General features: G+C 43.2%; 1 protein-coding gene across 1 annotated transcript in view; it reads right to left on the bottom strand.

The window, feature by feature from the left end:
* LOC142244978 (unconventional myosin-X-like) overlaps nt 1-11,885 on the bottom strand; it is a 110,458-nt gene that overhangs the window by 54,055 nt on the left and 44,518 nt on the right. Inside the window, exons 3-4 of the mRNA XM_075317133.1 lie at nt 1,169-1,327; nt 1-184 (exon numbers count right to left, since the gene is read on the bottom strand). The exon at nt 1-184 is cut by the window's left edge and continues 4 nt beyond it. Of these exons, the coding sequence (XP_075173248.1) occupies nt 1-184; nt 1,169-1,327 (343 nt within the window). The remainder of the gene's footprint in view (nt 185-1,168; nt 1,328-11,885) is intronic.

Here is an 11,885-nt window from a genome sequence, read left to right as displayed (position 1 = left end):
TGAGGACGCACTGGCTGTCACGTCTCTTCCATAAGCAGCGGTAACACTCGTTGGCTATGGCAAATATGTGGGGGGGAAGCTCCCCTAACTGATGGCGACTGTATAAATCCACTGCGCTCTCATCGTACAATCCTGAGACTTGCTTGTAAGGATTTACTGAAGCCAAGATAGAACCGATATTGGTCTAGAGAAAGGAGATTAAAAATGTGAATAATATCCTGCACCTGCACTGCAAGGTAAATAAATAAAATTGTATAACAATTTGTACCTTTACAGTTAAAATGTCCTCAAAATATTTAAATAAACTTGAAAAAAAAAGTCAGAGTTTCCCTGATTCTGCCGCTCTTTTCTGTTTTGTGCTGAGTCGTTCCATTGCAGAGATATTCACGTGTTTCTTTTGGAGCGCAGTATGTGAAATCTCTGCTGGAAACCAACTGGGCCCTTCCTACGATTGTTCTCTGGGGTCTGTTCTCTCACCTCTGCTTCTCAGACACTGCTAATGAATGCTCAGTGGTGGATCTAATAGTTTAGCAGTCTCAGACACTGCTGAGCTGTGATTGTGAAACTGCAAAAGACTTTGCAGACCAACAGAGCATTTCTTCAGAGATTTCACATATTGCGCTCCAAAAGAAACAAATATGAATATCTCTGCAATGGAGCGACGTAGAACAAAACGGAAAAGAGCGTCAGAATAGAGGGAGTTCAGAGATTTTTTTTTTACAAGGTATTTAATATTATTTTAAGCAAGTGACTACTCTTTAAATTATAAGTGTTCCGCTTTCAGCCACCACTAGAGAAAACACAGGAGCTTATTGTGTAAAGTTTATACATTGATCTTGAGTGCAGAACAAGAAGCACATGTGACATCTTTAAATTTTACTCAGAGGATTTCTTACACTGATACAATGTAACACACGGCAGCTGTGAGAAATATACACGAAGTCAGGAGAAGTTCTCAGTCACTAAACGTAAATGAGAAGCAACTAAAAAGGTTTGGTGAGGAACTGAAACCGGAATTGTGTGACAATTTGGTAGAACTTTTCATTCTACAGCGACTGAGCGGTTAGATATATTATTCCTTATTATAGAAATGTTCTAAGAAGAAGCAGAAATAGGAATATGCAAAATGAATGATATGTATTTAATGACTCCGCAGCTCACGACTCACATAGATTTTATCATCCTTGTAACGTTGATAAAGATTCAACATGATGGCGGCTTCATGCAAGTCACTCATCAGGGACATGTCCTCCACACCTTCTCTGTTACTCTGATGCATCGGGAGCACCAAGTCCCTGGTGAGGGCGCTCCGGGGGTACATAAACTCCTGCAGAGAAAGCAGAAAATAACTTTACCAACACACAAAGGCAGTACTATAGTAGTTATATTCTTGTACATAGGAGCAGTACTATAGTAGTTATATTCTTGTACATAGGAGCAGTATTATAGTAGTTATATTCTTGTACATAGGAGCAGTATTATAGTAGTTATATTCTTGTACATAGGGGGCAGTATTATAGTAGTTATATTCTTGTACACATTGGGAGCAGTATTATAGTATATTCTTGTATATAGGGACAGTATTATAGTAGTTATATTATTGTACATAGGGGCAGTATTATAGTAGTTATATTCTTGTATATAGGGACAGTATTATAGTAGTTATATTCTTGTATATAGGGACAGTATTATAGTAGTTATATTCTTGTACATTGGGAGCAGTATTATAGTAGTTATATTCTTGTATATAGGGACAGTATTATAGTAGTTCTAGTTTTGTACATACCGGCAGTATTATAGTAGATATATTCTTGTATATAGAAGCAGTATTATAGTAGTTATATTCTTGTATATAGGGAGCAGTATTATAGTAGTTATATTCTTCTATATAGGGGCAGTATTATAGTAGTTATATTCTTGTATATAGGGGCAGTATTATAGTAGTTATATTCTTGTACACATTGGGAGCAGTATTATAGTAGTTATATTCTTGTATATAGGGACAGTATTATAGTAGTTATATTCTTGTATATAGGGACAGTATTATAGTAGTTATATTATTGTACATTGGGAGCAGTATTATAGTAGTTATATTCTTGTACATAGGGGCAGTATTATAGTAGTTATATTCTTATACATAGGGGCAGTATTATAGTAGTTATATTCTTGTATATAGGGACAGTATTATAGTAGTTATATTCTTGTATATAGGGACAGTATTATAGTAGTTCTAGTTTTGTACATAGGAGCAGTATTATAGTAGTTATATTCTTGTATATAGGGGCAATATTATAGTAGTTATATTCTTCTATATAGGGGCAGTATTATAGTAGTTATATTCTTGTACATAGGGGCAGTATTATAGTAGTTATATTCTTGTATATAGGGAGCAGTATTATAGCAGTTATATTCTTGTACATAGGGGCAGTATTATAGTAGTTATATTCTTGTATATAGGGACAGTATTATAGTAGTTCTAGTTTTGTACATACCGGCAGTATTATAGTAGATATATTCTTGTACATAGGAGCAATATTATAGTAGTTATATTCTTCTATATAGGGAGCAGTATTATAGTAGTTATATTCTTCTATATAGGGGCAGTATTATAGTAGTTATATTCTTGTATATAGGGGCAGTATTATAGTAGTTATATTCTTGTATATAGGGGCAGTATATTATAGTAGTTATATTCTTCTATATAGGGGCAGTATTATAGTAGTTATATTCTTGTACATAGGGGCAGTATATTATAGTAGTTATATTCTATATAGGGGCAGTATGATGTCACAGTCACATGTTAAGTATTTTACATCAGTATTTGTAGACAAAACCAGTATCACCCAATACATAAGTGGTGCTTGCATTTCTATTATACTTTTCCTCTGATTGATCCATTCCTGATTTTTCCTTACAAATACTGATGTAAACCACTGACCAAATACTGAACGTGTGAGCGTGGCCTTATACTAGTTATATTCTTTTACTTAATTATATGAATTTCCTGCTGCAATTCGTTTCTCTTGTAATTTAGGAATATTTACTGAAGCTCTGATATAATAGAAGTAACAATAATTTTCTTACTTGACTTCATTATAGCAGAATCCATAAAGCACAAGGAATCCGATGATAAAACCATTTATTCTTCTATAGAGCAATTCTGCGCCACCTACAGGTCACTTAGGAAACTACATGCGATTGATCTGAATTCCCAGCACGGCCTTTTACTGGAATCCTGCTTTTACAGCTTTCAGTCAAGGGCTATAAACTGGTAATGACTGACATCAATGCACCCTGTGAACCGCAGGCAGAACAGTGACAGCCGGCTGCTCACATCCTTCTATTTACAGGCACCACCTGTATTTTTTGGCTTTTTACGGCCATGGCTTGTGATGATACAATACCGCCTTCATGTGCGTCATGACTTTACTGGAATCGGAGCTTCTGATATATAATGGAAATTATTAGGACCCAATCGTCACTGGTTTTGAAACAGTCAAATGTTAACGTTTTTAGAAATAAAAATGTCAACATTCCCAGGAAAGTCCCGGCGTCGCCTCGCCAAGAGCCGGAAATACAGATGTAGGGATCGCCATCATGGACGTGCTTTACCAGAACTGACACAATGAATAAACCATCAGGACTGCAGATGTGATGAATTCTTCACTCATACAATTGTATCCAGTTTGGACAATGTGTCTGTTTACTAAACATTACAATGTATCTATTCAGTGACAGCAAATCTGGATATAAAAGTATTTTAAGAGGCGTTAAGAATGGAAACCCCCTTCAAGTGTTAAGACTAAGCACCTGCAGCGTGGGTGACGATCTCCCCTCCGCACGCCCGGCGCTCGCGACAAAGAGCGGCCATGAATTATTCCTCATCTATAAATGTCATAAAACAGCTGGGCCTCACGTCACATGCCCAAATGTCACCGAGCGGCAGGCGCTGCATGGCCGGAACCTTATGATATATTTAGAACAATTGGTCACGGTGACATTAAAAGGGGTTATCCGGCTTAATTTGCTTTTTTTTATTATTACCCTATTGGGCTACATTGGGGTAAGTAGATAGAGACCACTTACCTGCCCTGCTGTCAGCCCCTCTCCCCCGGCTCAGAGTGGTCATGTGACCGCTCCTGCCGCGATTTTGCTGCTTCCGGTCATTTCATGTCAACATGGGCAGGGCCATGTTGACATGCAAATCTGGAAACAGCATGTCGCCTCCCTGCTGGGCGGGTACAGTGCGATGAGCCCCGCCCCCTTCCCTGCACCCTCCCACACATTCCCCGCACCCCGTACTCTGCCCACAACCTCCCCTGCACTTCTGTGGGACCCGTGACCTGGGGGCGGGGCCTGGTGGCGGCTGCCGTGGTGTCAGCGCCAGCACCGGGCCCCTGCTCAGGATCACACATTCAAATGTACCTGCATCACAGATCACAGATGCCGGTTTATTTGAAAGCGCTGATGAGAAGGAGCGTTGCGCTGCTCATCACTGCCCGGCTGTCTGTGCTCTCTTCAGCACAGCGGTGACGTCACTACTGTGCTGATATGGCCAGAGCACAGACAGCGTGCGAAGGTGCAGGAGCGGCGGGGACCGAGGACGGGTGAGTATGTACTCCCTACATGTGTTCCCTATGGGGGTAGGGGGGGGTCGGTGCAGAGCGCCGTGTGTGCGTGCAGTGCAGAGCCTGATGTGTGCATGCTGTGCAGAGCCTGATGTGTGTATGCGGTGCAGAGCCTGATGTGTGTATGCGGTGCAGAGCCCGATGTGTGTATGCGGTGCAGAGCCCGATGTGTGTATGCGGTGCAGAGCCCGATGTGTGTGTGGGGTGCAGAGCCCGATGTGGGGCTGTTATTTGCAATGCTGTAGTGATACCAGGTCAGTGCTGGGGCAGAATATACCGACAGGGACTGTGTGTGCAGGGGGCGGGCAGCGGGCGAGGCTGGACACTGGGGTGGGGCTGGACACTGAGGCCGGGCGGTGCCAGCTGTGACTGGGAGGTTTTGCACAGGAATTGGTCATGTTTGCTGGAGCTGAATGTAAACAAGAAGCTGCAGAGAATAAAAGGGATAATTCAAGAGGAACAAAAGTTATAAAACAAAAAATAACAATGTAGGGTGTTTTATATGACAATACAGCACAGATTAGCTTAAACTCAAAAATTTTTGTTATGTCGGACAACCCCTTTAAGTAAGTGCCCCCCCGACTTGATAAAAAGACGACCAAGGGACTCATCATGGCATCTTAAGGTTCAATGGTGAACAAGTGTTCATGATTTTGTGGCGATTCCACCACAAATGGCACATTTTGTGCAAAATTTCCAAAATGTCACAAGGATAAATTGTAACGACTTAGGCTATGTGCGCACTAGAGCAAAATACCCGCGGATTTACCCGCGGATTTGCCGCGGAAATTTCTTGAGAAATGTCTGCAATCTTTGTGCAGACATTTCCCATGAAATTCTATGAGAAAAAAAAAAAAGCTGTGCGCACTGGTGCGGATTTTTCTCAAGAAAGTTTCGGTGCGGAAATTTCTCGAGAAACTTTCTTGAGAAAATGAACATGTCCATTAAATCCGCAGGTATCCCGCGGATTTCTGCAGTACAGCCTGCAAAAATCCGCAGGGAACCACCCGCGGGAAAATCGCGGCAATTTCGCGGCAATTTCGCGGCAATTCCGCGGCAAATCCGCATGCGGTTTTGCCGCGGATTTTTTCCGGAGTTCAGCAAATCTTCACTCCCAGAAGTTTCTCGAGAAGATTTTCTCGAGAAACTTCACATCTCTAGTGCGCACATAGCCTTATAATATTCTGTGCCGCTATTCAAACCCGTCACAGGTGACAGACAGTCCTGTGGTTTCTGGCAATAGAAGGTCACAGTGTTTGGCAGCGCAGAATACCCCCTGACTTTCCATTGTTCCTGATGTTCGTATTCATTGGTTTAGGTAGCTTTCCTGCTGGATTTTCATCTCTCCCCCTTTTGGGCCCAGCAGAGCCCTTCTTCCGTCTAGCTTCTGATCATCAGTATTCCCTTTGTGCTTAAATACTCCCTTCTTCCCTGGACTGGTGCTGGTGATATTATTCAGCTAATTCAAGCTCTAGTTACAAGCAGGTGGCTTGTGCTCATTTGTGATATCGTTGCTGTTACTTTGCGAATCTTCTACCAGAGTAATTTGTGGATAAGTAGTTCATGCATTTTCCCCGTGTGTCCTCACTGTTGTCTTTAGTGTTTAGTGGAATTGACAAAGAGCTCATCCCACCAGTTCCCTATTTAGGGTCCAGCACTAGGGATGCCTAGGGTCAGGTATCCGCGCTCTGCATATAGGTTCGGAACCTATCTAGGTTGATGAGGGACCCCTGGGACCAGCAGTAAGTTTGGTCAGAGGTCACCATCTCCCCCTTCCCTTGGTACTTCCCCATACCTAGCATGAGAAAACTCCTATTGAACTGCCTGCAGATATAAATAAATAAAATAAATAAATCTTTATTTTTATATAGCGCTAACATATTCCGCAGCGCTTTACATACATCAGGAACGCTGTCCCCATTGGGGCTCACAATCTAAAATTCCCTATCAGTATGTCTTTGGAGTGTGGGAGGAAACCGGAGAACCCGGAGGAAACCCACGCAAACACGGGGAGAACATACAAACTCCTTGCAGATGGTGTCCTTGGTGGGATTCGAACCCAGGACTCCAGCGCTGCAACGCTGCAGTGCTAACCACTGAGCCACCAAAAGACTGCAGTGCTAACCACTGAGCCACCAAAAGACTGCAGTGCTAACCACTGAGCCACCACAAGACTGCAGTGCTAACCACTGAGCCACCGTGCTGCCCATAGTATAGATAGATATAGTTGAATGTAGTGGTGGAGCACGGAGCCGTCAGCTCCCTGCTCCACCTTCACCTATATTGTATGAGGTTCGGCGCAGGAGGCACAATGAGGTCCCTGCATCGCGCCTGTTGGTGGCTTGGGCCAAACATGGCACAGAGGAGGAGATCTGATCTGCTGAGAACAGGATTGGGTTTTTGGATGGGTTTTTGCAATGGGATGGAGTGGAAAATAGGGGACATTGAGGGACATAAAACTTTGTGGAAGGAATGGACATCTCAATAGGTGTACAGTATGTGGGGGGTCTCATGATGCGTTTAAGGAGACTGTTGTGGCATCATTTGCGTGAGGGGCATCCTACTGCTTGGGGTCCATAAAGGGCATATTAAACTGTATGAGAACATAAAGGGTCTTCACTGGGGGCACCATATTTGTATTGGCGCACAGAAGCTGGGCAGGGTGAGGTTGTTGGTAAGATGTAAAACAATTTGTGCACAACGTCCCTCTGTCAGATTTGGGCGGTATGGCTCGGGCCCCCATCTAGCCATTAACCCTTCAGATATTACCGCCTTAACGAATGACTTTAGAATTATTAGCACAACACAAAAAGGCTTTGCATGATTCAGGATTTCCCCTTGGAATCCCCAGTTTGGTAACGCTCCAGTGACATGTACCCCTCACCCTCTGCAGCGCAGCCCCTGGTGTAACTCCGCAGCGTCTCTGGGGTGGCGAGATAGAATATCATACAAATAGAAATGAAAATCCAGCATCCGAAATCTAATGGCTTCATTGCAATTTTCATAAAATGCACCCAGGGCTTTCTCTGCGGGTGCGACATGTGCCCGGTGTGGAAACATGGATTTTAATAACTGAGAAAATCCCAGTATAGCGGATACTGAATTTTTGTTTTTATCCAAAAACACGTTGCTTCGTTGAGCTAAATGTTTCTCTTAAACCCTATTAGAAAAGTTGCAATCAGAGGCATTTTCAGCCGCACTGCGTCCAAAGAACCGTCACATTAAGGAAATGAGAACACTAAATTCAAAATTTTAATTTCTAAATAATTTTTTTTTGTAACATTTGAAACTTGTTTTTTTGCCATTTTTCTAGCCCTATATCAAAGCTGGAGAGAAAAAAAAAAAAAACGGATTCCTCCGAGCACGTCCTCTGCACCGGGTCATTTTTGCGGTCATTGATGGAAATTTTTCAGAATACCGGTCCATGGTGAAGCAGGTATATGGATCGTTACATGTCCAATCCCGGAGAGTTGGTGTGTGCTCACTGACAGCAAGCAGAGGTATATGAGGAAACAGAATCTAATGAATTGGATAAGATTTGGCAATGCTTCTTCAGGGGAGACTGTTCCCAGATCGTTGATACTTTTTTGGCGGGCAGCCATGATTAATTTAGACAACCAATGTATGTAAAGCGCTGTGGAATTCATAGCACTATATACCGTAAAACGAATAAAAATTATATATAACATTAGGTTAAAGGCGACATGAGGGGTAGGACCAGAGTCTTCTCCCAAGATCACTGTATGCGGATTGACATTACACAGACATACATGGAGCCCCATACATCGCATAGGAGTATTTATCTCAGCTTTGCCTTATAACTAAACTCTGCGTCCAGCACAGACCCCGCTCTGCCATCACTCACAGCAAAGACCGCAAATACCTTCCACAATGTTACACTGTGACCTCCCCCAAACAATGCAAGAAGAGCAAGTGTCCATCACAGCTTACACAGTGTATACAGCTCCTATGCAGACAAATGCATTTCCGTGACAACAGACGACTACTTGTACAATATCGCCTGTTTGCTGCAATAATATTATATATATATATATATATTATAAAAATAAAATTATACACACTCTCTAGCGCTATTAATTCCATAGCGCTTTACATACATCAGAAACAGTCCCCATGGGGGCTCACAATCTACGTTACATATATACCCCTTTTAAATTCAGTATATATATATTAGTGTAGTTGTGATAAAATCACTTTTTAATCAGCAGGAGATCATCATTACAGGACTACCTGGCGTGCTGCAGGTAGTCCAGCATATTCATGAGCTCTGTATAACTGCTAACTACTAGATCCACAGCAGAGAAAACATTGATTTTATCAAAATGACAGCAAACAACTCAGTAAGTGACATCACTGGAATCAGGATCTATGCCCCTATGTTATGCTGCTCTCAAATGGGGGAGCAAACACCTGGTGACAGATTCCCTTTAAGTCGATTAGTAAGAATTAGGGGATGGATCTTTTTATGTCAACATTTTTCGGAAAGCTGGGCGACAATATGTCATCATTACAGGTGTATCCAGGTGCCCCAGATCCACGAGTGACCAATCGATCCTTGCAGCAACATCATATTTTTGGTCCATAGAATTCATGGAAATCCAGTTGCAATAAACTTTGGGTTTTAATTCCCCACAATTTTTTTTTTCCCACCCAGAGGCAGTAACCACGCACCTCGCTAGCGCTGCTCTGATCTCAGTGGATGCCATTGTATCTAGTGCAGACAACGCTCTGTGAGATGATCGCACACAAAACTGATACATTGTAGCAAAACAGAAAAACCTGTCCAGCTGCTGCTGCTGTTTAGCTCACAGAGCATTGTCTGCACTGGATACAATCGTCTCCACGCCTCGGCTGTCCGGCTCATTGACTCTGAATTTAAAGGGCTATGCCCACATATACAGTCGTAGCATAGCCATACTGCCACTGTCAATGGAGAGGTGGTCGGAATTCAGATCCCTCTACCTCTCCACTGAACCGCGTGCAGCAGGACCCCAGAAGACCTTTTAAACAACAAAACGGCATGTATTAAACAGATATTAGACCTGATGAGGCTGGTGTACTTACTGTGTCTGAATAGCTGTATACTCTGGACATCAATAATTTAAACATTAGACATTTATATGAAAGAGTTGCTCAATTTCAGATAAGTTGTGAGTCAGTGCAAGGCATTGTGGGAGATCGGTGCCGTCTCCTTCATACGTGGACCCGCTGCATCAGCACAAAGCAGCCGTGATAACAGTGCCCCAGTGTTACCCAATTACCACTTTCGCATGAATTAGTGACCGCTTTGTTCCTCCTTTCAATTCCTTAATTTGGCCAAAATTGCTGCCAAAGTGTTCCCAGAAGAACGCCAGCCACGCCACAAATAAAATAATGCAAGTACGTGTCACTGTAATGACCCAAATAAGACCGGGCCACCAAAAAAACTCTCGAATTTAATGGTCGGATCGGTGTAAAATCACACCTTTACTACTGGCGACTGTACACACCTTGTAATCAATCAGGAATTAGCGCTGGTGATGGATCTGAAGGACGTTGGCGATTTGTTATATCCTGGTCTTCATGAAGAATGACAGTGTCTTGGACCATTTCAACCTTAGACACGGGCCCAACCTAAGAGGTGGTTGCCACGATGCTCATGAATACCGGTCAGTGTGGCTGCCACAAATATAGAATTTTAGCCCAAATGAGATAACCCTGATGGAACCAGATATACGTGGTGTAGGCCATCACATAGGTCAGCTCAATAACTTCCAGGATACATTGGCGGTGACTGATTCACTGGTGGGACCTATAGTCTTGATCCTGAGGATAGTTCTGTGACAGCAACTTCATGGGTTGAAACCTCATGGATACTGGTCCAACCCATGAAGAATCTTTTGCCTCTACATCATCGGACAAATGTCCAACGTGGCCACCCTACCATCGTGATTATTAGTCCACCCCATAATATACCGGTATCCATCTGCCAATGCTTCTGTTTCATCGACACCCCTCCATCGCATGACGTGGCTACCTTCACATGAAGACTGGTCCAACCCATAAGAGGCATGCAAAAGTATCTAATATCGCCCCCCACCCATAAATATCTGTGTCCACCACTTCAAATTCATGGAGGTTGATGGACCCCCATTGCCACATCTTAAATGACTTGACCATGCCATAATGAAGGCGGCACAACTTCATGATTTTGGGTACAAGCTGTTTTCTTCTGCCTTTGTGGTACTTTCGGAAAGTTTGCCCCATCTAATATGGTGGCTGCCATCACTGTATCCTTGAGAAATAGCTACGGCTCATAGTATTGGTTCAACTTACGGGCATCCACCACAACTCTTATCAAGATCATCGACAGCCACTTACTTGTGTTGGCTACTGGTAGGTGGCAGAGACTTGATGGGTCAGACCATGAGTTACATGGTGGCCACCACTACTGTATGGTCTTGGACATTAACTCACCCCATAAAAGCAGCTGCTATCGAATAAAAGGCTGGACCAGCGCCACCACCAATATATCACCATGGGCACTGGTCCAGCCTTTTATGCGCAGCAGCAGCTCCTTTATGGGGTGATCCAATGTCCAAGACCATACAGTAGTGGTGGCCACCATGTAACTCAAAAGACTGGCCCAAGATCGAGCGCCAACCATCACTACAACTTTATGAATATTGGTCAATCCCATAAAGTAGCTGCCACCTCATGGACCTCCCAAACCATACGACGGCTTTGAGCGCCCCATGCGTAGGAATGGAGACAGCGCAGCTTTTTAGGGAATTCTGTAATATTCCCCATTTTAGACGCCTAGTCCCTGACCAACCTCACCACGATTAGTTCTCTGCACAGCACATTTTGGCTTTGTCACTACCGGTGCGACCATAAATCTACTTTTATGATATGATCTCAAGAGCAGATGAGTCACACGAGCATCAATTAGTCACTTCCAGGGAATAAATCTGTCAAATTGTGTAAGCCGGCTGCAGTCAGTGACCCAGCGCTGCCGCTCCCGGTCCCCGGCCACTTCCTGCAGGAAACTCATTATCTTGGTCTATTTACTTCTGTTCGCAACTAAACACATTGTTTTCAAGGCCTTAGAGGAAAACATCAGAGCAACGGCGAAGAAAAGACACGAAGGATGAGAAAATGCGCTTTAGGCGGTAAACACCAACATGTGCTTTGTATCCTGCAAGCTACAAAAGGCAAGAAAATATCACAAAATCTGGGCAAAACCAACCTAGACTG

This window comes from Anomaloglossus baeobatrachus, chromosome 7 (assembly GCF_048569485.1).
Source record: "Anomaloglossus baeobatrachus isolate aAnoBae1 chromosome 7, aAnoBae1.hap1, whole genome shotgun sequence".
Lineage (NCBI taxonomy): Eukaryota > Metazoa > Chordata > Amphibia > Anura > Aromobatidae > Anomaloglossus > Anomaloglossus baeobatrachus.
The sequence above is the reverse complement of the archived record's forward strand: the minus strand, read 5'-3'. Positions and strand labels throughout refer to the sequence as shown.